Source organism: Panthera onca, chromosome B3 (assembly GCF_046562875.1).
Source record: "Panthera onca isolate mPanOnc1 chromosome B3, mPanOnc1 haplotype 2, whole genome shotgun sequence".
NCBI lineage: Eukaryota > Metazoa > Chordata > Mammalia > Carnivora > Felidae > Panthera > Panthera onca.
The window spans coordinates 116296436-116323921 of NC_138344.1; the positions used below are offsets into that span (position 1 = coordinate 116296436).

At 44.5% G+C, this 27486-nt stretch overlaps 1 protein-coding gene across 18 annotated transcripts in view; it reads left to right on the forward strand.

Annotated features, from left to right (window-relative positions):
* Positions 1-27486, forward strand: part of SIPA1L1 (signal induced proliferation associated 1 like 1) — a 364598-nt gene that overhangs the window by 300196 nt on the left and 36916 nt on the right. For 16 of the 18 annotated variants that reach the window (XM_078448063.2, XM_078448064.2, XM_078448062.2 and 13 more), the window contains 5 exons: positions 7103-7372; positions 17932-18081; positions 22804-22928; positions 25198-25260; positions 25698-25816. In XM_078448063.2, the coding sequence (XP_078304189.2) occupies positions 7103-7372; positions 17932-18081; positions 22804-22928; positions 25198-25260; positions 25698-25816 (727 nt within the window). The remainder of the gene's footprint in view (positions 1-7102; positions 7373-17931; positions 18082-22803; positions 22929-25197; positions 25261-25697; positions 25817-27486) is intronic. The other 2 variants (XM_078448068.2, XM_078448069.2) reach the window with 1 other exon arrangement.

The following is a 27486-nucleotide window of genomic DNA, read 5'->3' on the forward strand; positions in this document are numbered from 1 at the left end:
GCCTTTCACAGAGGGAAGCCCAGGAGCTCCCCGCCCCTCCCAGTTCCTGCCCAGCCAGCAGCATTCTTGAAAATTTAATTTCTCGGTCTCTAGGGAGGTTTCTTGATGGAACAAATTTAATCAACTGTTTCTTTTCTCCTTTGGGCATGTCCATGTTATTTTCACTAGTTTTTTTCAATCTGTTAATTTGCTTTCAGCCCATTATTTTCTAAGAGTTTCTCTTAAGCTTTGGCAATTAATTCTTAGGCCTTCTAAAGCCAAGACAATATCCTTAACATTCCCCCCCCAAAACGTGACCTGTCCTCTCAAAGATTCATGAACAAGAGATGGCAGAATATGTAAACAGTTATTATGGGTTGTGTCTTTTAAAAAGTAAGCAGCAATGACAACCTGAATGTACTTCCGTTCTTCAAATCAAGTGTTGCAGACCAGACTGCACTCAGGGTAGTATTTCTGAATCCTGCTTACTGCCTAGATGGCCCAGAGCCTAAGTGCCTGTGTCAGAATACGGTGAGCTGTCTTTGTCTAATACCTTTAAGAAATGCTCCCTTTTGGATGACTGGATTTCTCTGGAAACCAAAATATCCAGAACTTTGTATTTTAGCTCTTTGGGGGAAGGGGGGTTATTCTGAAACACGTGCCCTGCCTTAGTTAACCCGGTCTTCTCTGGGTTTCTCAAGCACATCATCATCACTGTTAAGCATTTTGCTGAACTGGGATTCAGGAATGACTCTGGAGGTGGACGGAAGTGCTTGCTAGGTCCTTACAGGCTCTCCAGCTACTCTGTACTTCTCCTCTGGTCGCTCTGTCTTCTGTCCCTTGGTCTCTCCTTCACACTGTCTACTTGATTGCTTCTAAACAGGCAGCTATAAACTGGAGACGATAACTAAGCTTTGTAACTTGTCAACCTTAATTACCTATAGTACAGTTAAAGATGCTGGTCTGAGGACTGATGTTCTCAGAATGAGTCTGTAAATGGTGTGGCGTCATCCTTCTGTTCAGAGGCCTTTCCCCTGGCTTCTGGGCTCCCCAGTTGGGGGGGGCGGGCAGGGAAATAGGTGTACGTGAGTGTATGTGATGAACTGGGTGGAATGGGCAACATTGCCGACTTTGAATTGTGGTTGGTGGTTACTGAAAGGATGGGTCAGAAGGCCTGGCCCTGGAGAGATAGGCCTGTGGTAGGAGATGGTTTATCTACAGCAGTATACTAAGCTAGATAGGTCTTCTGTGGTGTGTTGCTAAAAACAACTAAAAAATGTGTTGACAATTTAATTTGCCAGATCCTAGAAAAAACACTTTTACATGGATTAGTGCATTTAATCCCTATAACTACTTTATGAGGTCATAATATCAATATCATTCCTATTTAAAGGAAACCAAGACTCAGAGAGGTTACTAACTTTCCAAGCTCGTCTGGCAACTTTAAGTTTCACTTCAGAATCCAAGCTCTTAACTACTACTCTGTATGCTTGGGGCACAGATCTGGTTTTTACACACCAGTATCAGCAGGGATCTGCTGGTACATTCGCTTTCTGTTGAGGACAGGAACCTTGATTTGTAGCATTTGCTGATTCCCATGGTGTAAATACTGCCTCTGGTTGATTTCAAGCTACCAGCACGAACCCACTGAAGGCAGAGTGGGGGCGGATGCTCACAGTCTGCTCTCGCAAGCCAGGACAGACCGGCTCCGCACACCCCTGAATGAATGAGCCGTGTTTGTCTTAATCTTTTGCACTGCTGCTGAGTCACTCATTGCCACTCTCCTAGCCAGTAGAGCGGGCATCACTTGACAGAGAGGTGCTAGGAACCTACCCCCCTGAGGGTGTGGGATGGGGATGCTGGGATGAGAGATCAGCGCACCCCCTGCCACCACCCCCACCGCAGAACCCCTTCCCTGGGAAGCATGCTCTGTGCCTTTCACTACAGTTTCCATCCGGAAACCCACAGTCACACCTTCTGGGCAGGTGTGAAATGGCGCCATTCATGCCTTTGGAGGACCGGAAGCCCACTCTCCCCTTCCCTCCTTTAGAAGCAACTTCAAAGGAACAGTTGAAGCATTAGCACCTTGCTGTAATTTTCAACAAAGTAAGATAATGCTCTTCTGTCATTTTTCTCTTCTCCTCCACACTTCACACTCCCACTGCTGTTTTCCTAGCAACTAATTACTCTGTTCCTTGACTAGTCACTGTCTCCTTTGTCGGCTGTTACTGCAGCTCCAGCGTGAGGCGGAACAAACAGGCCTCCCCCAGGCACCCTGTGCCCCACTGCCCCTCAGCTGCCTGCTTCTCGTCCCCAGGATGCTCAGGGGTCATAGGCGATCACCCGTGTGTATTCACATGGGAGAGTCCTTAGCTGTGAAAGGCAGGTCTTTTTGTTTTAATGAAAAAGACAATTTAACGGCAAAGTGGAGCTCCAATAATAAAAGTAAAATAGGGCTCTTTTCCTTCTTCTTAGGATATAGGCAGATCCTCTATGAATTGCTTTCAAACTAAAGGGGTTTTTTAAGAGAAGAAAGGACAGGGGGAGTAAAGCAAAACTCCTGAGCTCCTACTATGTATTGCGCATTAAAAAAAAAAAGTCTTCATTTCCATTAAAACAATGAGGAGGAGGTGGTCAGGCAGGACCCGCTAGCAAGATAGCCTGCTGCAGGCAGCTGGGAAAAGAGGTTTGGTGGTTACCTGCAGACTCCACCAGAAAGCTTCCCAGGGCGTGAGCCGTCAGACATGGCGGGGGGGGGGGGGGGGGGGGGGGGGGGGGGCCTGGCCCTCACCCCCAGCCATCCTGACTCTGGAGTGCTGGAGCCAGGACCCGAACCTGACCAGCATTAATCTGTTGGTGTCTGTGACCTCTGAATCCTCAGCAGTCATGTCTTGGCAGGATGAAAAACACCCCATTAACAGTTGCACCCAAATTTGTGATGTTCCGAGTGGTGTTGTGGGGGAGTGGTGGACCTTTATTCTGTTGAAGCCTGCTAGCCTACAGCTTTTGAAGAAAGCAATCAAGGACCATTCAGGAGGAAGAGCTAAAAACAAACAAGTTACATAAAAGGACCAAATTACCTTTTAAATAGAATGGATCACAAAGTTTTGTCTCAATTTTAAAATACAAGTATTTCAAAATGCATAAGCTTACTGCTTTGGAGCCAGAAAGGCTGTGAGAGTTCGTCTGGTTCAGATCTCCCATTTTTCAGGCAAAGAGCTTGGGTGCAAAGAGGTTAAGTATTTTTCCCCAACAAAAATCACATGGCTTATTAGGGACCTAGCTGTCCTCAAGACATCTGACTGCTGATTCAAGAGTCCAGTGTTGTGATGCTCTGTTGGGTGTGCTGTACGATGGTTTTTCCACCTGTGTTTTTAGTGTTGGAAAAGGACAGAGTGATGGGTAATCAGAAACTAAGGGAGAAAGAAAGAATAAAGAGGCTGAAAAAGTAGGGAGAAGGAGTGGCTTTTCAACCACCAGGGTTTCAGCGTCTCGCCATGTGTCTCTTAGCCCCGAAATACTGAAATTGCACTTCCTGTGGCCCATAGCTTTTTACAGGTTTGTCACAGACTGTGCCCTGAGTGAAATGCAGTAGTCACTTGAAGTGAAGAAGTTTGGGGCCTGGGAGTAGATGTAGCCTTCAATTAGTGATTAAAATAAGGCTGACCCCCGTGCGGGTTAATCCTTGAGTTCAAATCCTGGCTCTGCCACTTCCTGGCTGTGTAGCCTTGGGCAGATGACTCTCTCCAGGCCTCTGTTTCGTCAGCTCCTAAACAGGGACAGTGGTACCTACTGTTGTAGTGCAGCCAGATGGTGCCTGGCCCCTGATCAGTGTTAGTTACTGCTCAACACCAACCTTTACCTGAATGACATGATAAAAATCCCCTGGTGAATTTTTACGTGGGTCACGAAAAGCTGGCCTTTATCTTTGGTCTTCAGTGTACTGCCCGCTTCTTGATTCCATGTATCATTCTTGTATTTGCAGAGATAAGTAAGTGATGGGAAGCTAGCGGGTGGTCTGTTCACCTTGGAAGGCGATTAGACATGGCGAGTTGGTCGAGGTTTAGCATTGTGAATCCGTCGTCTTTCGTTTTCTGGGAATGAGTCTTCTCTCCCTCCTTAGGCTTTATCCTACTGCATTCTGTTATCGACTGTGCAGAAGGTTTCTAGCTATATGTTAGTAGGAGTGGTAGAAACCAAATAGACTACAGAGAAGATAAAATCTTTGGAGTCTTCTCACTGGTTTTAGTGTTAAATGTCATGTAGCTTAAGAGACCATTTCAAAGAGTTTTTGAACTAGAAGGAAGTTAGCGATGACCAGTTCCAAACCTTTTGTTTCCCAAAGAAGCTGAGGCCCAAAAGATGAAAGCAACTTGTCCATTTCATAGTACATTATTATTGTTTCTATTATCCCTATCTATCATTATCAGCCATGATGCAATATGGACTTGAGAAGCAGCCTGTACCTGTAAAGGTACATAGGAAGTGCCATGAAATTTAAAAACTCAGCAAGAGAATCTCTTAGCGGGTAGGGTATGGAGAAGGGAAAACATGGCCTACAGGAAAATTTTGGAAACGCTAGTGCTCAGGACACACGGTGGTAATGTTCTGTGCATGTGCTGGTGGTTGGCACCCAACAGAAGGATATTTTATATATATGATAGAGTGATATGATCCATGGAGTTTTCAAGTTAAACAGACCACTGCTGGGGTGAAGCAAAAGCTAGTCCCGATTTTGAGGTGGAGGGAAATTTTCCCATGGGTTATTGCCAATTTTTATTAATATCCCTTTTGCAAGTTGCAGGATTCTTGCATTATATTTATAGACCGGAGCATGAGATATAATATGCCATATTTAGTCAGAAATGGAAGATTTCAAACCATACTACAGTAATACCTCTATTAAGAATCAGAAAAGTATTGCAGCTTTTTGTCAGAGAGATCAGAATCAAAGCTAGAAATTATGTCAAAGCCTGAGGTGACATTCCCTCCTATCAGAGAAAAGGTTTATTACATAAGAAGTCATTAACTGCTAAAAGTCATGTCAAATGTGCCGTAAAGCAGTGTTTTGCGAACTGCGGGTTGTAACTCTTAAGTAGATCACGAAATCCATTTGGGAGGCTGCGTTCAGTGTGTTTCTTTAATGAAATGGATTAACACAGAATACAGCAGAATGGAAGGGTGTGTGTGTGGTGGTGGGGGGGAGGGGGGTCGTGCTGCATCACAGTGTAAAATGCATTTGTTACTGGGCTCATGGTCCAAAAAGTTTGAAAGCCACTGTCAAAGCTTCTAAGGGGTCCAGCGGAACCTTGGGTGGAGGGTCAGATTAAGGTTGACTTAGAGTTTTGGGGAGTCGGGAGGACTGGTAAGAGAACTGTAAGAAAAGCTGCTGATTGGAGATGTGGACTGAGACTGAGCAGGCAGGGACCCCAGCAAATGCACGCACCTCAGAAGCAGCCCTTCTTGGGCGCTTGGGTGGCTGAGTCGGTTAAACGTCCAACTTCATCTCAGGTCGTGATGTCACAGTTCATGGGTTTGAACCCCACATTGGGCTCTGTGCTGACAGCTTGGAGCCTGGAGCCTGCTTCTAATTCTGTGTCTCCCTCTCTCTCTGCCCCTCCCCTGCTTATGCTCTGTCTCTGTCTCTCTCTCTCTCTTTCGAAAATAAACAAACATTAAAAAAAAAAAAAAAAGGAAGAGGCAGCCCTTCTCAAAAGTTGTGTCTCTCGTGGAGACGTGGGAGAAGGGAGTATTGTGGGGTACATGTTAGAAACCCAGAAATTAGGCCTGAGACATGCAGACAAGGTCCTAAGAGAGCAGCACCTTCCACTGGCTTCTGCACCCACCATACAACCCCATTTCCCAAGTCAAGACCTAACCTTCAGACCCGTGTGATGCAGTCAGGAGCCACGCATCTCCTATGGCCAAGGGACCCTTGTAACGTGGCTAGTCCAAAGTGAGAAGTGCTGAACATGTAAAATACACACTAGATTTAGATGGATGTATATCTCATTGTTAATTTCTTAATATTTGTTGATTACATGTTCAAATGATAGCATCTTAGATACATTGGATTAAATAAAAATATAATATTAAACTCATTTCACCTGTTCCCTTTTACTTTTCTCACGTGGCTACCAGCTCGCATTATGTCTCTAGTGGGCAGAACTGCTCGGACTCTCCTCTTTCTCTAAAATGTTTCGTAATCACTCTTAACCCTTCCTTTCCCAGGCTCCCCACTTGCTTCTCAATCTCTGAAATTCCTTTAAGCAGAAAAGTCATTTTTTTCACTTAGTAGTGAAATTCAAAAGCGCAGTTTGAGTTAATGCTTCAGTGGGCATAGGTTTTTTTCAGTTAATTTGTCTGTCAATCAAATTAATAATGGACTGAACCTTCCTTGGCTGTTTGGGTAAAAGGAATGGAAAGTGGGTTCCACATTTCCTAAGGTTTGGCGGTTGGGATGGTAGCACAAAAAAGGGGCTAAAGCAGTAGAAGACGTTTTTGCCTGACATTAATTTCACTCAGGCTGCTATCTGGGGACAGTGCTGCTATGGGACATTTCTGGCTTTTGGGTTGCTGGGCAGGGAGTCCGATTTCAGATTATGCTTTGTTCCCTGGTGATTTTTTTTCCCCCTCCTTCTGAGCTAAATTTGGCTCTCAATTTGGATTTCAAAATGTAACCCCACTTACTAGGATCCCAACAAATCCAATACCTTTTTGGGTCCCCAGTTCAGGACACTCGATAAAGGGTGCACAAAGCTTCTTCTTTCCTCTGAGACCCAGTCATGCCCGCCTGGCTGCATTTCCTGCTCAGGCCGGGGTCCTGACTCTGCCCTTAACCTACCCCCTCCACTCACCCCGATGACTGTGGGTCTCGCTGTTTTTTTAAGACTCCCTTTCTCAGACTCAATAGTTGAGATGCAGCAAAGGAAAATACACTCGTGTGGTACTTCCTGGGGTTCTGGTTTTTGAAAGGACGGTAATTATAGGGCCCGATGATTAAAAGACAGTTTGAAACAAAGAATGAAGTGTTTGATCCATTTCAACTGTTAATGAGAATCAGTGTGGTTCCACCCACAAAAAGAAGCAATATTAATTTTTCTTCTTTCTGTGTCCCTAATAGGAGTTGCTCTGAAACGTACCGCATGCCAGTGATGGAATACAAAATGAACGAAGGGGTTTCATACGAATTCAAGTTTCCCTTCCGAAATAATAACAAATGGCAGAGGAATGCCAACAAGGGGCCTCACTCAGCTCAAGTCCCCTCCCAGGTGCAGAGCCCCATGACCTCAAGGCTGAATGCTGGCAAAGGAGACGGGAAGATGGCTCCTCCAGAAAGAGCCGCCAACATCCCTCGAAGCATCTCCAGTGATGGGCGCCCCCTGGAGAGGCGGTGAGTGCACCTTCAAAGGTTTGCTCCGAGTCTGCCCCAGATTTGAGGAGCACCAGACACACAGACACTAGCTTTAGGTGTTTCCATGGTTTACTAGAAATCAGGAATTGAAACAGATGCATGCCCCAGTGGCTTTCAAAGCATGGGAGCATTCCAAAGCTGTGAGAGGGAAAGGGGATACGTTCCAGCAGAGCATTCAGCTCTGAGTCATGGTATTTGTGCTTTGCCCTTTCATCTCCATATGATAGCAACAGAAACCATCACTGCACGCTTAATGGCTATGATGGGCTAGAACTTGGCAGACACATTGAGGTGACATTGACCATATTGTCATCTTCGATAGTCTTTGTCTCTTGGGGAGAAGTGATAGGATAGTAGCAAAAGAATGCAGGTGTTTGGTTGGGTGTCTGTGTCACTTTGTTAACGAAGATTGTAAAAATTTTAGTAGCACTTGGGTGACTCAGTCGGTTAAGCGTCCGACTCTTGGTATTGGCTCCAGTCATGATCTCATAGTTTGTGATATCAAACCCCCACAGGGTTCCGTGCTGACAGCGTAGAGTCTGCTTGAGATTCTCTCTCTCCCTCTCTCAAAATAAATAAACATTAAAAAAAAAAAAAGATTGTAAACATTCTAAATAATAGCACTGTGCATTACCTATGCTAATGAAGGAGACCGTTTTAATTCAGTAAGCTGTTAGTCGCCCGCTAGAAGAAGCCAACCTTTTTCTGTTCCCTGCCCTCTCCTCAACACTTCTGCTTGTCTTGATCATATCTCCAAATATTTTTGTGACCCCCACACTGGAGAGGGATCAGGAATCCCCAGAGTTGGGGAGAACTGTCTGTTCCAGGAGCTGTGTGGGGCAGAAGGAAGGTGGGAGCCAAAACGTGAGTCTGGCTCAGCTAAGCAGTGGAAACCAGGTCCAGCAGGTACAGAGTGCCAAGGAAAATGGGCCCCAGCTATGCTTTCGTAGTCATAGATTGTTTCACGTTGGGAGCAGAAAAGCTGGAGGGTTTTTGTGTTTGTTTGTTTTTAAAATTTTTTTTAATGTTTATTTATTTTTGAGAGAGTCAGAGATTGAGCATGAGCAGGGGAGGGACAGAGAGACAGGGAGACACAGAATCCGAAGCAGGCTCCAGGCTCCGAGCTGTCAGCACAGAGCCTGACACAGGGTTCGAACCCGCAAACTGTGAGATCACGACCTGAGACGAAGTCAGACGCTTAACCAACTGAGCCACCCAGGCGCCCCAGAAAGCTGGAGGTCGTTTATCTTAAGTCTAACTTTTGATCTATTGCATAAAACATTGTCACTTAACTAGTTCAGAAATACTAGGATACCATGTAAAACTAATTCAGTAAAAACCACCACTACCACCGCCACCAACAAAACTAGCTGTCTTTTCTAAAATTGCTCACTTAATCTTGGAGAGTGATTTGTAGAGCTTAACTCTTTATCTCAATAAACGATTGAGCATGTGGACTCTTACTTTCATTTTTGAGGAGTAAAAACATCCAAGAGATCTCTGAATAAACTCTTTGTTCTACACATTCCAAACTTGGCTCTCCCCAAGGTGTGTGTGAACTAGAATGCATGGTTTGGCCCACATTTTGAAAGATGAGCTTTAGGAAATCATTGTTTAGAGAAGGGCCCTTTCTTCCCCTCTTAATGCTATTTTCTTTCTCTTTCAGGACAATCATCAGACTTTTACAAGTTAAATTGTTTTGTGTTAATTTCTTTATACAGTATTCCATATAAGAAAAGAACAGGATGTATTTTGATTCCATGTTGAATTTAATTTCTGCAACAAAAACTAAAGCTTGTTGCTGAACCTCCTGACCTCAAAAGTGGAAATATTTTTTGTAGCTAATTATCATCTTATGATGCAGGCAGATTTTAGTGCTAGAGAACCCGTCAACTGCGTTATTCCCCAGATGGAGCTCTTCTCAGTTCGAGAGGTTATTTCTGCAGGTCCCTGTGTCTGCCGTTCATCTTAACCAGCACCCAGTCCCCAGGGGAAGGGGAATCTGAGTGCTCTCCCCGTAAAACTGTTGGAGTGGCCCTGGCACCCTCCAGGCTTCACAGATGAAAGTGGCAGGAGCAGAGGCCACCAGTGGTTTTCAGGGAGATGTAACCTCTCAGGCTTCTGAGTGTTGGGTATTCTTGAGGACACAGGACTGATATTTCAGATCTTACGATGGAGAGCTTAGGTGACCTGTAAAATCTCAGCTCTACAAATGCAGGATATTCAGGTCACTTGGCTCATCTTCATTTTGAAATATGTGGTGGTTGGGTATTCTTCCTTTGTGAAAACTTAAAGAGTTGGGTTTCCTATCCCATCATTGCTCATTTTTAGTAATGCAGTATTTCTTTTTTTAAGTTTCCACTTGGAGTCACAGAGAAGATCCTATTTGAGGAACTTTGTTTTGCTATTGTTTCAGAGATACTTAGATATAGAATAGACTCATGACATTCATCAGGGATACTTCCTGAGTCCTCCATGAATCCCCAGATTCATAAATTTACCTGGGAGTATCATTTTCTCCATGAAGTGTAGTAAAACATAACTGAAAAGCCTCCCCTTCATGGTGTTACTGAGAACAGAGCACCTTACTGAGATTGGGAAGTGAGGCCCTTGGCTGCTGGGCTCTCCTCGTGCACTCGACCTTCCCCCTCATACCAGTCCTGCCCTGTGGGACATTCACATTTGTACCTGGGCAATCTGTAGGAGAAAGTGACTCCTTTCAGATGTATCACAAGTGGTCAAATTAAATGCCAGGGTCCACCATATCTTGAATCTTGCCTTACCGATAACAGCATGAGCTGAATACTGAGACCAAAGTATTGCCTTTACATAATTTTCCTTCCATTTATTTTCCTTCCCCAGGTTAGGTTGTATTTAACTGTAGAGAAACCAGCTGTATTAAGCTGAAGCCAGCAGCTCTCCCAAGTCTGCCCTGCCCACGTCTGCTACACAAATCTGCCCGCTCCGTTCACCGCGGCCGGTTCCAGCACGGTTCATTTCAGATGAAAACACAAGTTGACTGCTCGTAGAAGTATAGTTTTTCTTGTATTTTTATGCAAGATCCCAGACTTAAAGGTCATTGGGAATATTTCTTTCTTTTCTTTTTTTTGTAAATACTTGTGGAACAGATTTTCCTTTTTCCTTTAATACCAAGGGCATGGTTTTTATAACATACCAATATGTGTTGGTGTTTGAGGTTTCTAACAAGAATTATTTCACTCAGTTGTGTTCTCTATACATTGTTGAGAGAAACCAATGCAGTAAAAACAGATGACTCGTTTGCCATCTAAATAGACTAAAGTCTAATTCTCTTTGGTTTAAATATATGAGCTTTATGCTCTCCAGATGGCCTTTTGAAATAGAATCTGACAGTATTTGTATGAATAGTATTTCTTAACAGGAACAATATTTATTCAACAAAAATAGGTAAGATGGGGGCACCTGGGTGGCACAGTCACTTAAGCATCTGACTCTTAGTTTTGGCTCAGGTCATGATCTCATGGTTTGTGAGTTCAAGTTCTGTATCAGGCTCTGCACTGTCAGTGCAGAGCCTGCTTGGGATTCTCTCATTCCCTCTTCCTCTTCCCAGCTTGCACACGTGTGTGCGCTCTCTCTCTCTCTCTCGCTCTCTCTCTCTCTTTCAAAATAAATACATTAAAAAAAGTAAGTAATATGATGGAATCACTGTTTTGGCCTCAAATTTACCTGGAGTGCAAGGGTAGAATTAAAACCAAAATTTCTGCTGTAGCACATTGAACTGAACACTTTACTGTGTTTAAACATAATGTGGGATTGGTAATAAAGCCCCGAACTGTGTTAATATGCTCTGAAGAGCTTATCTATTTCAGGAGCTTTGCCTAAACAACAGGCATCTTAGCATAAAGAATTTTCCTTTGTCTTTGTGTTTTTAGAGGAAGCATCGCCAGCCTTTATGCAAATATTTGGTGTTGGATCTGAGCCACTTTGGCACTTTTAAGTGTTACCTGGATGCCACCGTTCCCCGCTTCCCCACTGCTCTCAGCTCTAAGCAGCTGGATGGAGAGCATTTCTGCACTTAGAGAGGTTCCGAACCAGCACCTCACAGGAAGCCCCAGTCCTGTGCCCCATCAGTCTGCGTTTTGAAGGAAGTGCTCTCTAAATGCAGTTCCCATGCCAATCTTCACTGTCATTTTCTGCTTTGAGACAGAGCAAGTACCCATGTAATCCCTCCTCTTCCTCTAATAAGGCAGTCAGCTGTGGTTAGAAGTTTCTAATGTGAACTTGCACACCACAGGTGCTGTCCACCTGAATCATAGTTGTTTGGTTTGACTTGAGGACCCTTAAATCCTAGAACTTTTGAGCTTCTCTGAGGTCACTCAGGCTACAGTCCCTGCCCTCCCTGTTTCTTGAGCTAAAGCCCCTGGATGTGGTGTCTTTAGTTTATCTGACACCATTCGCTGCTCCGTCCTTCAGACTCCTTTTCCCCATCTTCCAAAACCTTAACTCCTGATTTTTTTTTTTTTTTTGGCAGCTCTTTGCACCTGTCTCATCGCCCCCTCCCCACCAATTGTGTGTCCTCCACGGCTCCTTCCTCATTTTTCTTTTAATCCCATGCTGTGCAGTGTCTCAGAGTAGCTTGTTTGCCTGAGCAACGTCAGCCATCCCGCACGTGGGCAGTTCCTTAATGGTGTCTGTTGATTTCCTTTGTACTTTGCACATTCATTTGCCTGACTACCTACTGAATGTCTGCCCTTGGATGTCACATTAGTGGCTCATATTTACAAGCACCAGTGGGCTCCCACTCGTCCATCACCTCCTCTTTCTAGTGTGTCCCCCACGTCAGTGAACGGCTGTACCAGGTACCCGAGTACACGGGGCAGAACTAGCATTCGCGATGTAGCTGGTCCTGCAAGCAATCTGTTTTTATTTTCTGTTCTTTAGTGTCACTCTTAGATATAAAACTGGCTCTTCTCAAGAGGCATCCATGATGTGTGCCGGGCTGTGAACTTCTGACATCTTGCCAGCAGCTGTGACGTGATGATCCGTTTATCTCAGCGTGATGAATTGCCATATTTTCCTAACCGGGCAGGGGAGTTATTCCTCGTTGTAAATTGACCTTGTCACTGGAGGCTCATCGGAACAGGATCTCCAGGATCCAATCCTAACAGCTGACATGAAGTGTTTGGTCAGAAAGCCAGGGGTAGCTCTGGTTCACAGAGAACACAGTAGGAAGAGAGAAAAAGACAGAGGTACATACAGTGACTTGAATTTGAATATAGTTTGTTCAAACTCTAGCCTGAATAAAGCACCCAAATTACATTACCTTGAGTCATTTAGAGAAAAAAAAAACTTTTTTTTTTTTTTTTTTTACATAATTCTGGAAGAATCCTGGTTGATACAGATTGCTGAAGACAGGTTTCAACTTGGTCCTGTTCCCTGGGTGAACAGCATTTTAACTGCTAAGTTGTGGTAAAATGCTGTGCTTAATTACGGACTCAAGTATCTAATTTGTCAGTCATTGCTGCTATTTGAAACCCTCTCTCTTGTTTTTACCATCATTCCACTGTTTGCACTTGGCTTACAGAGGGCCTTGTCTCCTTGGACACATTAGGAGTGCTGTCACTTAGGGGTACAAATCAGGACATAATTCAACCTATACAGAACTACTCAGGAAAAAGTTTTGTCATCAGCTATTTGGATCCTGAATGCTTTATCCATAACTTGATAAATTATAATCGGTCACAATCTGAAGAGATCAATTGAATGAGAATCTATTAATGTTAACACTGTACGTGTGGCCCTGTGAGTTGATTTATGGGAAGGATGTGGTGGGGTGCAAAAGTTATTTTATTGGAAATCCGGATCTTGAGGGTGAATCTCTTCTCCCTTTTGTCTTGGTGTGAGAATGCTTCTGGAAAAATGAAGAACTGACTCTGATCTTGGACCATCTCTTCCTAAATGTCCATTCCATTCAACTCCTTGTTTTCATCGCAGTGAAATGCATTGCATGTAAATGAAAAGCTGGTGTTCAGTGGAGTCCCGCAGACTATGGAGGCATTGTCTGTCAGGCTGGTGATCATGACTTTTTCAATTGCTGCATTTTTGTCATACGGTCAAAAAGCCCTGGTGTTTTGTTTCTGCAGAGGGAAGTGAGAGGGAGCTCCAGAGGACACTTAAGATCAGTTACTTTAAAAACATTTAGTTATTTCTTGGCCAAAATTGACAAAAATGTAGGGAAAAGAATCTACTGAAATTAACACTAAAAGGTTTAGACATTTCCTTTCTCACAGTGACCAGAACATTCTTGAAAATTCTTACATTCCACAGAATTGAAAAAAAATCTCACAGCAGTTGAAAGATGCGTTCCTGTTCATCCTCTAAACCTATTTGGGCATTAACATCCAGATGCTGGGGTTGGGGAGGGGCGTGGCATGGGCGGGGGTGCTCTTTAAGACTAGGAGGAAGTAGAAAGATCTCAGCTTATCTCAAAAGAGAGGAAAAGCCTTGTGATCTTGCTTAACTAAGTCTTCACTGGCCCCAGCAACCCTTAAAATAAAGTGGGTGGTGAGGTGGTGGAGATTCAAGAAGTCAGCCTGCTAGCTTCCTCTGTGAGCCAGTTTGGGGGGTACCTCTTTTCAAAGCACAGGACGGCACACAGCCCACCTTGAGTAATGACCAGCCGCAGGCGCTCCCTGGCAGAAGGGCACTGCCCGTGCCAGGCAGGCGGGACCTCTTACTCCCCAAGTGACGTCTGTTCTCAAATAATATTTGTGTGGTAGTATCAGTTTCAGAGTATTTGAAAAGAATAGTAAGAGATCAGTATAAGAGCTAATTTTGCCCGCCATACGTACATCTAGAGTCGTAAAAACATTTGGATGGCTTGCCGTGAGTTTCTGGTTGTGTGTGCTGTGTGTGTGAACAGACAGAAAACAAAGCCACTATTGAGTTACATAAATGCAAAAGAAGGATGGGAGTGAATGCTGGCCTCCTGGAAATGCTGTTTTTTCACTTTGGGATAACTCCAGTAACCAAGTAGAATTTTCTGAGACGTTTGCCAAATAAAGGAGCTAAGGTTGAGAACTAGCATGAGATTATTTTAAAGTAATGTTCCTTTTAGAGAGCAGAGTCAGAAAAACAGGCTACATCTTGACTTTTCCTGTGGAATCAGTGGTTACTTCCTCACAGAAACAGAAACATTTTAACATTCACCATGCAGTTAATTCAGTGGCATTACTTGTTTACCCTGAAGAGAGAGTTAGCATCGGCCCCGGATGTTAACACTGGCCCTGACCACGTATGTTAACGTTAACATGAACACGGTACTTGGTTTTCAGCTTTCTGTAACACCTCCTCCCCCTCACGGTGGAAAAATCAAAGCACCTACAAGTGAAACTGTAGTTGAAGTTTCTCTGTAGTCCGAGCCTATAGAAGCCAAAATCTTAAGATAGAGAGGAGTGTGGTGTCTCGTTACATTTGGATCCACGCTGCTCCTTAATCCGTACCTCTTCTGATCGTTTCAGAATAGGGAGAAATTTGGGAGATGTCTTCATGGAAGAGAAATGAGATGTGGATTTTATGGTACCTAAGGAAGGCTCTTGATCTCTCTTTTATCAAAACACATTACCGAGAAGTAGGGATGAGCTGGTGTCCCAAGACCCCACTGGTCCCTGACCCCGCCGTGGCTGCCCCACACATAGCCCTCTCCTGAGCCTGTATCCTCATGAGAGCACCGCTGTGTGGCTGGTACTTCTCTGAGTCTGTGTGGCGATAACAGGAGGAGCATGGGAGCTCTGCCTCTTTTCCGAGCTTCTCATCCCGTTCCTCCAAGGGCCTTACCTGAGCATTCTCGGTGTCCTTTTGTGGACCATTTGGTACTACCTACAGGAGCCATTACCAGCGAGTTCTCTTGCCATTACCTGTCAGACTGATGATATGCTCAGGGGTATCTGGTTACAATTCCAGCATCCCTTTTTCTCACATTGAAGGAGAGTATTAATTTTGAATCTGTTTTCATTGCTCTTAGTATAGTATCCACTAATTTTGGCACTTTATTATTAGCAGCCAACTGTTTTTCAATGGATACAGACCCACCATTAGTGGAACCCCTGGCGTAGGCAGCTGACGTCACTATTGGCCCTTCTTCCTTCTTCTTCTCTGTGATGTCTATTTATTTATTTTGAAAGAGAGAGACTGAGCGGGAGATGGGCAGAGAGAGAGGGAGAGAAAGAATCCCAAGCAGGCTCTGCACTGACAGCGTGGGGCTCCAACCCACAGACCGTGGGATCACGACCTGCGCCGAAATCAAGAGTCAGACGCTTAACCGGCTGAGCCACCCAGGTGCCCCACTGTGGGCCCTTAACCTGAACCCACCTGCACTGCTGATGTTCTCCTTCATTCCACAAACATGTGTGAAGCAGTCAGAGCTGTAAAGATAAGGAAGTCTCAGTCCTGCCCCTTAAGAAGCAAATCTAGTTGTGGAGATAGACACACATAAAACTGTGCTAAAGGTTGTGCTATGTAATGGTGCAAAGAACAGACCATGTGGGACTCAAGGAGGTTCTAATTAATCTATGAATTCAGGGATACGATGTTGGAATTAAGCCTCAGAGGAAAAGGACATTATGTAAGAAAGGGGGAAGAGAGGCAGAGAGGGCAAGATGAGTAAGGGTATGCATTTGGTAGCTGAGTTTGAGAATAGGGGCACACTGAATGTGTCTAGAATGTAGGGTGCAGGGAGACAGGAAGAGGGCACGGAGAGGGGAAGGGACTTGAACAAGACGGTCCAAGGCCTGGAAGAGGGGGCCAGACATTCGATGCTCTATTCTGTAGGCAAAGGGAAGCTATGGAGAAGCATGTGGCATGGCTTCAGATGGGGTAAGCAGAGCCTAGACTTTGAAGACCAGTTAGGGCCCAGGTGTGCTGATCCAGGCTAGAGAGGAGGGAGTTTGGAGGACAATCAGCAGGTTGAAGACCAGTTAACTTCTTAGTCTGTGTGTTGTCCAGACCAGCACCCAGGGTGCCTGACACACAGCTTATACTCATTAAAAGTTGAACTTAATTAGAGGAGTTGACATGGAAGATGAGGAAAGGGACGGGGGAGATGGTTTCAAGGTGTTCAGCCTGAGATAACAAATATAGGAGGAGCAGGTTTCGAGGGCTGGGCGGGGGAATGGAAAAACCTGTTAGGTTTGATGAGGTTTATAATTTGAGCTGCTATGGAGGCTGTTCAGTGGAGATGTCTAGGAGACAGCTGGAGATTCTGGGTTTGTGGCAGAGCGGAGAGATCTGGATTCTCAAGTCAGACCCGCCTCTTGGGTATAGAAGGATTTGAGAGTTATAATTTCAGCATCTGTCCTCATCCTTTCTCTGTGAGAAAAGCTTCTCGTTGGGATTCTGTTAACCCCTCTGTCAACTTCCCAAACCTGAAACCCTATTCTGCCCTGTTCCAGAAGGCACACAGGTTCACTGTTGGAAAATTCTGGGTTTCGGTGGATCGGGTTCCGTCGCCAGGCTTCAGAACTTTACTTTGGGTAAAAAGATAGCTTTTCATGTGAAAGCATTGACCGTGCAGACCCATTGCAAGCTGTCCTAGCAAGAAAAGAACACCCGGCCCGCTCTGGGGGACACGAGTCTTTTAGCACTGAGCGGTGGGTTTCCAACCAAGACGCTGGGCTTACCGAACGAGTGACCTCGATTCCTCTCGCTCCGCTCTTGCACAGAAGTGACCTGCCCTGCCACAGGAGTCGAGGGATTTGTGCCAGCGTTCCCTCTGAACCAAAACATCAGTAGGAAGATGTAGGTTACCCCCGGTCACAGGTGCCAGCTTCACTTACTGATGTCCCCGGGGTTGCCCTATCGTCTACTGGAACAGAGGAGGTAAAGGACAAAGTCTGTGTCTGTCCTCATGACAGAGCTCTGGTTTCTGTCCCCAGAGCCAGTCAGCAGGGTGCCAATCTGCAGAGCACACACCTCTGCTGGGACATTGCAGAAGTTCAACAACTGGCGTTCTAGGCATTTTTTGTTGTTGTTGTTGGAGGTTTTTATATGGTGATGCTCAGCCACATTTACAAATACCAAATAGCAAAATCTGAATATTCATTCCAGGCTTGGAGTAACAACACCCCAAGACAAAGACGCGGAGAATGCACCGGTCTCAGTGTGGTCCTTGACTCTGGGAGAACCAGTGTGAAAAATTGGAATTAATTGCTATGTTAATGTCACTGGGGCTCAGTTATCCTCTGCACTGCCATTCTAGGAAACTGCACAATCAATTCAACCCAATGAATTTTGGCAGCTTTTGGAAACATACGTGTTGTTTTTCCCCCATTATTTTTGATGTCCCCTCACCCCACACCACCCCCCACCTTCAAAGCCATTTTCCAGCTGTTCCTAAGGGAGTAGTTTTATGGAGAAGTTTCTTTTGTAGGCTTCCAGCTGGCCTCATTTTCACTATCTCCATGAAGTCGCTTTCTCTGTCGCATTGGTAGGATATTATCCGTGGTGCATTGCCTCGGGACTTCCCCTTGGACTGACTGCATGTTTTTGGTTTGCTCTCGCAGGCTGTCTCCCGGCTCAGACATCTACGTGACGGTCTCCTCCATGGCCCTCGCGAGGTCCCAGCAGTGCCGGAACTCCCCTAGCAACCTGTCTTCATCCAGCGAGACGGGCTCTGGCGGAGGCACTTACCGGCAGAAGTCCATGCCCGAAGGGTAGGTGTGCCCTTGCACCTCCACACGCCCCCTGCCCTCCATCGCTGCCTTTCACCTGTGACTCAGACGTGCCTTGACCCATCTACAAAGGAGGAGCCAAAGGGGGAATGCGGTCAATATTCCAGAGAGAAGATGTTTTAATGTCTGCTTCAAACCACTTCTCAGGAAGTGGTTTCTTCATCCTTCTCTAGCCTCCAAGGCCCCCGAAGCAAAAAAATCAGACTGCATCACTTTCTGCAGTCGCGTGCACTGTCCTAGTCTTACGGCACAGATTTTGTCACTTCCCCTGAAGCACACTCGGGAGCATGCTTCTTGCACTGGCTGGAGTTTGTGTGGCTGTTAGAGTAGGGGGAACCATCATCCTGTTCGAAGCTTAAAATTATTTTTCTCACACTTTCAAAGGCTTCTGCAATCTCGGCCTGTGGTTGGTTGTTGTTTCTCATCTCTTTCGAAAACACGAAACACCCAAAGGTAACTGTTTGCCTCTGACAAGACATATAGACTGAAGGCTAAATGTACCTGAGTTGAGAGGCTACTAAAAAGAAAGGGAAACAAAAGCAAAAACAAACCCCAAGCGACTAGAATGTCTGAGGCTGGGAAGTAATTAGCAGCAAAATGTTACGTGACCCACACGTGCCACCTTTGCCCAGGGCAAGAGTCAAAGAACTGTCAGAGACTTCCTGCTGGGGTGTCTCTCTGGGGAGGTTGATGGAGAACTCAAAACCATTTGAAAATCAAATGTGAGGCATTTATAAAAACCCATGTTTCTATTCTGAGTTTTTCCCCAAATACATTTTTAACGAACGCACACATGATTTGGTTACTTTTTTGAGATTTTTCCATGTTACAAAATAGTCAGGCTTACTAAGAATACCTTCATAATGGGTATTTTTTTTTATCCTATAGCATTTTGTTGGTTTTTACAGCTATTAAGTATGATTTTTTTTGTTGTTGATGCTAAATATTTATATTAGAAGAAAGTAGGTAATAAAACCACTACACAATATGCTTGCCCCTGCTGCATCACGGGGTCCCCCGCAAGATACCCTGGGTAGTATATCTAAAATGCACATGTCTTTTCTTATTTACTTCAGTGACGATTAGGGGGAAAAAAATGTATCTCGTATTCATGAGTTCCTGCAAAAGGTTTTATGAGTTAAGTATTATTATCATACCATATCACAAGTCCTAACCAATTATTCCTTGTTTCAATTAGTAGAATTTATTTATTTATTTATTTATTTATTTTAATTTTTTTTTTTAACGTTTATTTATTTTTGGGACAGAGAGAGACAGAGCATGAACGGGGGAGGGGCAGAGAGAGAGGGAGACACAGAATCGGAAGCAGGCTCCAGGCTCTGAGCCATCAGCCCAGAGCCCGACGCGGGGCTCGAACTCATGGACCGTGAGATTGTCACCTGAGCTGAAGTCGGACGCTTAACCGACTGAGCCACCCAGGCGCCCCACAATTAGTAGAATTTAAATGGCCTGCTTTTACTTAAAAAATAAGAATCCGCTGCAACTTTAGTGTTAGTACAACAATAAAATATAAATGAGCTCACAACAACAACAAAAGCAGTTTTCTTATGACTGGGATATGCTTTAAACGTATACCAAAAACATAACCCGAAACCTTAGTGTTTTGGTGAATATTAAATGTCAGAAACATGGTTTCAGTGCCCACCCTACACAGTGTTTTCAGTAAGGTGGTAATTCTTCAACCTGATGTGTGACACTAACCCGACTGTAGTTGGTGGTGAGGAATTTTCCCTTGTTTGTGAGGTTACCCATGATATTTGCCATACTGTATAACATCTTTTTTACCTGGGGTGATCTTTGACAAGAAGGTAATGATACGGTTCTTTAGTCTGGATCCCCGGCAGTTTTTGCATATATCAGTGACCCAAGAGACTGTCCATTGTCTGATTCACATGCACTGCCCGTGGGCCAGGTTGGATTCTAAAGTTACTCTTATCAAGAGAAAGATGATCACGTCTACTCTACAACTTAGCCCAGTAAAAATAGGGGTGTACGAGTTGACCGTGAGGCAGGAGTGTATGTAGCCTGCTGCAAACCCATTAATACTAAACTTCAAGAAGCTCAGAAGCGTGGAGTAACACCAGTACATCAGATCAGTACACAGTGGTTGTCCAAAAGTGTGATCTGCTCACTTGTCCTCTTCCCTCCGCTTCAGTGGGCCCAGTGTCTGCCTGTGTGCAGGGCGTGCCTGCCCACTCCCTGGTGTGGGGGTACTGAGACCACCCAGATCAGCTGAGAGGTAACAGGGTGACTAGTATGCCCACTGCAGTTACATGTGGGGGAGAAAGCACCTGCACCAGTTTGGTATGGAAACGAGAGATAGGTAGGAAACAACACTGTTGAAAAGACATAGGGTCTATTTTACCACCCTTGGAGATGTATCTTCGGGCCACACGCTCTGAGCAGTGTTGATGAGGCAGATCGTGGCAGAGGGAGGGATGACCTGGGTAAATGGAAGAGCTTGGAGATCATGGTGGGAAGCATAACTGAGGGTGTACAGCCTGAAGGCGAGAAGCACAGACAGAGGCAGGCAGGCCACTACAGCTTTCTTCCAGCACTCTTATATGAGGGAGGAAGCTTGTCCATGAAGGCAACTGAGACCAGTAAAAGTTGTAGAGAAGAAGTTTCCAGCCCATGATGAGGACAGGCTGTGAGCCTGCCCTGGAGAGCCATGGACCAGCTTGTGAGTTAGAGATTCGTGGTCACTGAATGTGCCTCAAGTATCAGCCAGATGATACATGCTTTTCAAGGCAGGATTTAAGGACGGCCTTACTTTGTCATTCATTTAAAACCAGACAGCCAGATTAAAAAAAAAAAAAAAAAATAGGGGCGCCTGGGTGGTTCCGTCAGTTAAGCTTCCAACTTAGGCTCAGGTCATGATCTTTTGGTTCGTGAGTTTGAGCCCCACGTCGGGCTCAGAGCCTGGAGACTGCTTCTGATTCTGTGTCCCCCTCTCTCTCTGCCCCTCCTCTGCTCGTGCTCTCTCTCTCTCTCAAAAATAAACATTAAATAAATACATACATACATACATACAACCAGATGGCCGGAAAAGCATTTGACTTTAAATCCAGAGGTTTTAAGAGTTGTCTTTAGTTTCCACTGCTACCAAAAAGGAAGAACAAGATTAGAATTCATATTTAACTTTTATCTCTGTGCTTTTGTGCACATGTCTTCTTTTATTGAAAATTTAGAATAAAATCATAGGGCCAGTTGGAAGATATGAGCTTAATAAGGACCCTACTTAGGGAGGAGATGGCAAAGATCATAATTAGTGACTCGTCCCCACCACCCTTTGCTGTTATTGTTAATGAAAATAAGCATTATTGCATCAAGTAATAAATACATACAAGATGCAAACAGTTTTAGCCATTTTCTTCCAGCTTACAGGAAAGGCAGAACTGAAATCCACACACAGTCTTTGCAGGAACCACTCCTCCCCCCCTTTTTTATTAAATGAGCACCTTTTGCTGAAATTTTCATAAATCGAGTTTCTTGTTTATCATAATGGAGGTAACTTTGTTTAGCAAGGCTTATGACTGAGTTTGTAAACAATGGTCATTGTGCAGAAGTAGCTAGGAGGAGGTTATAGCGGGTTAATGTTACAGCCTTCTCTGCTTCGCAAATGCTTTTATATAGGTCCTTCTCCCCAGATCCATATAATGGAACTGCCATTTAACAAATAAATCCAGACTTTGGGTGGGGGGCTGGAACTCAGGTCCAGGCCTCCCTCCTCCTTGTCTCTTTCTCTTACAGTGTATAACTTGCTAGTTCTCTCCATGTGTTTATCAGTCTGTGGCAAATAAGACACGTAAGCATCCGTCATTCCAGGCTGTTAATCTTCTATCATACTGGTTACTCATAAGCTCATCAGTAACCACACGCAAATTTATAAATGTCCACGTAAGTCCTTGAATTTTACATTCTCAGCCTTTTTTCCTGGGCTCAGTCGGTATTTACTTTGCCGATGTTGCTAATCAAGGCATATGCTTTAATGAAGCACATATTATTATTCTGCACAGGGCAAAATAAAACTGGCTCATGAAATAGTTAACTGTTCTTTCCAGAAATAGACATTTGCCTTTATGTATGCCACTTTACCTACTTCCAAATTGCCCTTCCCAAAAGGCAATTTAAAATATATACAATTCAGAAGTGGTCACTGTGTAACGTAAATGATAGTAGTCTTTGTCTTTCAGACCTTAGAGCAAATGCTCAGAAAATACTTGTTCCAGGAATGAATGACTTAGTGACTTAGCAGCTCACTGAGTTCAGAGAAACCCCTGACATAATTCCACTTAGAAGTCCACGGAACATTAGGACTGGGAAGCCTTTCCCTTGCCTGTGAATGACAGTCCAAGCTTGGCTACATGTGGGCTAGAAAATTTGGGTTTCCTATTGTATATTTCTTAGGTTAGCTCGATGCTAACGTCTCCTGCCCTTGTTTACAGTGTATATACTGAGCATACGTACCTTTCTTAAACAGAGTGATGTATGTTGACCGTAACGCACACAGCTCCGGCCCCTGAGTACACGTGCATAAGCCTGAGTGTACAAATGCCAACACGTAAGCAAAACTGGTAGTGCCTGTCATTAGAATTCAGTTCATTACACCCAGGACTGTCTTCCCCTGATGGCTGAGGTCCCTGATGTCGTCTTTGCCTTTGTTTGGGGGAATTGCCACAGGTTTGGAGTAAGCCGCAGATCCCCAGCCTCCATCGACAGGCAGAACACCCAGTCAGATATTGGTGGCAGCGGGAAATCTACACCCAGCTGGCAAAGAAGTGAGGATAGCATTGCTGACCAGATGGGTAAGTGACTAACTCCTCCCAGAAGCAAGTTGCTATTACACCGAGGCGACTTTGGCCACCTCTTGATGACGTCCTTAAAGCATTCCATTGTAGAAGACAGCCTTGGTTAACAAATGTGATTGAGAACTAAGTGTCAGTTCGATTATGTATAAGTGAGGGCAGCAAATAAGACGTGAGAGGAAAGTCCAGGAATTCTAAGTGGCCCCCGGTTTAAAAATAGAGAGGACATAGGAATTACTTTCAGCACCGAGATTAAAATGCCAGACTGCCAAACCGCATGTGTCCTAAGCATCTCCCTCGACCCTTGCTTGTTTGTTTGTTTTCGCCTAGTATAAGTGCCCTTAGAGACTCATTGGTATTCTTGATGTCAAGTTAAAAAAAAAAAAAAACAAAACAAAAAAAAAAACAACTCTACAAAGTGGGAAAGAGATGGAATTGTTGTTCAGTCACATATGTAGCTTGGTTAGGATCTCCTCCCTCCTGTGGTATCCACCCCCCCACCCCGCCCGGTCTCTGCTATTAAGCTGTCAGCTGAGGACATGTCTTAGCAGCATAAAACAGCTGGATGGGAAAGATGTGCATTAGTGAGGCTTCATTTGGATTTCTGGCACAGCCCTTTCTCTCCCTACATGCAGTTGTTCTACGGGGACACTGGAACACTAGTTGCTACAATAAAATTTTCCCATGAAATAAGACTGAGTTTCAAAACAGTAGCCAGGGAGTTAGTCTCAGTACAGCTGGTACATCAGGGACTTGAATCTAGACCGTTGGGTGGGTTTTTTTCCCCCCTTTATCTTATCTCTAGTAGCATTACCATCAGCGTGGGGTAAAAAGAAGTGAATTTCAGGGCTGAAAAGGGTAAACTTTTAAGGCAAAGACCCATCTTTTTATCTTCTTTGCAAACGCACTATTTGTTCTGTTTTAATGACTATCCCCCGTAAATACACTGACCGTCATCGTCATCGTAGAAAGGAATGAAGACATATTTAGCTAAGACAGGAATTGAGGAAGAGAAATGTAATTCTCAGGTTCTGAGATCTGCTTTGTTCCAGTAACTTCAGTGAGATGTGCCTTGTTACTGAAGCCATCTGTCATTACCCACTCTCACGGCACCCACCCCCACCACACAAAACCTGAGCATTTTCCGATCTGCTGCTCCGCTCTTGACAGAATGTTTTTAATCCCATATGTTTTGATACTGTTGAGATGGTAACGACACATGTGGAAAGGATCCCTGCTTCAACATGACTTTAGCAGCTTTTTTTGGCTCCTAGTGCAGGCTTTGAACAAAGCTGCCAGCAAGCCCTTTGTGCAACGTTCAGTGCCACACTTCCCACTCATGTGAAGTCATATGGGGAATGAAAAGGTATCTTGGGACTGGAAAGGGTAATTATGAGGCTCGTCCTAGACCTGGATTCATTCGCTCACATAAACCTCCCTCCAGTCTTTTCTTCCTTGCATCTACTTTCGTTTTGGTGGCATCCCACTCTTAATAGATAAGGCTCTGAAATTAATATCAATGAATCTAATGAATCTTTTCAACACATTGTTCCATCCTGTTAGTAAGATATGACTTTGGTAAGATACCCCAGAACCTGCCAGAGAAACCTTTACACCAACTGGTGGCCTTTCACCGTCCAATATCGAAGGCTTCAAATAAAATGTTAGAATAAATTTTTTCTAATTTTTTACGTTCCACGATTCCAGAGGAATAACCTAGCTTTCTCGAATTGGCACGTCAGATGGAATCTGGGGCTTGGTTGGTATAACCCATGCCAGGGAGAAATCAAGAAAAACAATTGTTCCATTCTCATTACTCAGCGTACTGTATTGAGTGTATAAAGGGCCGGCCTTGTAAGAACAAAACGCCGTAACGACTTTCAGGTCACTGATTGAAAAGGCTGAGGAGATTCTCATTTGCTAGCAGACCTACCTGTCTTTGTACATCAGTGTGTTACAAACTGGTACCCCAGTGGAGAGGAGGAGTTGAGCTTAATTGGCACACCCATCTCAGTAGATTTCATTTCTCTGCCTCTGCTTTTGGAAATGGTTGAGAGTCAGAGTCATAGAGTATGTTGCCCAGTCCTTTACGTTTAGCAATGGTGCTGCAGAAGTCCAGAATTGTTGCTGTTAGCTACCGGTGTGTTAAAGCAGCTAAATCGCTTAGCCTTTACCTTTGGAACCCCATCTTGAACGCCAGCTTGGAGTCCAAAAGGAAGCAATTGTCTTAAGTAAACTAGTTGCTGTGTGTCTTTTCTGTTGTGCTTAGCTTACAGTTATAGAGGACCTCAGGATTTCAATTCTTTTGTCCTCGAGCAGCATGAATATACAGGTAAAATATTTCCAAAGTGTCATGGTAAGTAACACGTGATTGCATCCATGCCTGTCTAGGTAATGTAGACCAAGCTAGGTTAGCCACACTTTGCAATGAATGAATTTCATAAATTGAATCCATATATTCTCGACTTTCCCCCAGAACCAAAAGTTGATTCCTAACTTTGCCGCGTTGTTCATGGCCTTTGGTTTGGTGGTACTTGGCTATGCTAATGTGTATGACGTGACACACTGTCACCAGCTGCAAGCTTTACCCATCAGCCACTTAGTTTCTGACATGCTGTCTATCGTGTAAACTCTCAACAAGCTTATCGCTGAAATTCAGAGTTTGCTGGTCAGTGACCTGAGAAATGCAATGGCAAGCCGTCTTCATTTGTCAACATGTGCTTGTACCTATTTAGTGCCCGCACCGTAATGTCCTGTGCTGTATTCCAGAGCCAACGTGCCATCTCCCAGCAGTATCAAAGGTACTGCCAGCTTTCCGAGAGAGCCCCAGTGGGAGATTAATGCGGCAGGATCCGGTGGTCCATTTGTCTCCAAACAAACAAGGGCATGTAAGTTAACCGTCAAACGATAAAAATGATGAGCTTCCTAGCGATGTGCCTTTTGTGCAGTGTGAAAATGGCTGTTTTCACAGTGTGCTTTGGTGTTTCTTCCACATGGTCAGAGAAGAAGTCACGTGACCCTGGTGGGCGATGGGTGTTTGCAGTCATGGCCCTGGAATTTCTGTTGCCAGGGGCCCTAAGGCTGCTTTGAGATTAACTCAAATTCCTCTTTGGAATGCACCTGCCACCCCCACAGACCTGGATGGAAGGCCATGTGATGCAGCACAAGCAGTCCTGCAATGTTGGGAACAGAAATGTGCTAAAAGTAGATTTTATGGAGGTACATGGGTGGTTCAGTTGGTTAAGCGCCCGACTTCAGCTCAGGTCATGATCTCGAGGTTTTTGAGTTCGAGCCCCACGTCGGGCTCTCTGCTGTCAGCGCAGAGCCCGCTTCAGATCCTTTGTTCCCCCCTTTCTCTGCCCCTCCCCGCTTGCGTGCACACGCGTGGTTTCTTTCTCTCTCAAAAATGAATAAACATTTTAGAAAATTAAAAAGAAATGAAAGTGGATTTTATTTGCTTACACAGTTGCATGCATGAGATATGTTTGGAACATCAGTCAAAGGGATAAATAGCTTCCTGACAGCTGCCCGTCCTGCTTCTCTTGTCCTGCACACTTACACACATTTTTGTTTTACCATAGTTCTACTTAATTCCTTATTACTTATGGGTGGAATTAAGAATAAGAGGTTTTGCTCATGTAAGTTTTGCCCTAGTAAAATGAATATGGAACTAAAGAAACAGCACATGCCTGTGCGTGGGCAAGCGCCCTGCACTGGGCTGTGGGTGAGAGATTTACTGAAGAAATGCGATGTTGTCATCACAACATGTTGTAAGTGATAAATTATCCAGTCTGTCAATTTCCTTTCCTTCATTAACACCTTTATATTGATGACATGGTAAAATAATATTTTGGATAGATTAGGTTAGATTAAATATACTCTTAAAATTAATTTCACCTATTTCTTTTTACTTTTTAATTGGCTACTACAAAACTTAACATAACAAATGTGGTTCGTGTCACATTCCTATAGAAATCCGTTCTGTATTTTACACTCTTAGCACATCTCGATTTGGGCTAACCCCATTAAAAGTGCTCACACAGCACAGATCCAGAGCTAAAGAAGTTCCGCCTTACAAACATTAAAAATAAATGAGGGCCAGGGCACCTGAGTGGCTCAGTCGGTTGAGTGTCCAACTCTTGATTTTAGGTCAGGTCATGATCTCACAGTTCGTGGGTTCGAGCCCCATGTCGGGCTCTGTGCTGATTGCATGGAGCCTGCTTCGGATTCTCTCTCTTCCCCTCTCCCTGCTCCTCCCCCACGCTCTCTCGCATTCTCTCTCTCTCTCTGTCTCTCAAAAATAAATAAATAAACATTAAATAAATGAAGACCTCATAACATAAAAGGTGTTGTTGCAAAAAACCAGAGTGGCACCAGTTAAGTAATGGATTGGTGGGTTCTTGTTTAAGAAAGAATCTTTCCCTCTAAAGTGAAATTTCTGCGTCCTCCTCCTGCTCTTTCCGTAGCCAGTGAAGAGCATGTCCCTTTCTCAGCCATCATGCACATGCACCTGCATGTGTACACACACACACACACACTCTTGAGCTAGTGTCTACTC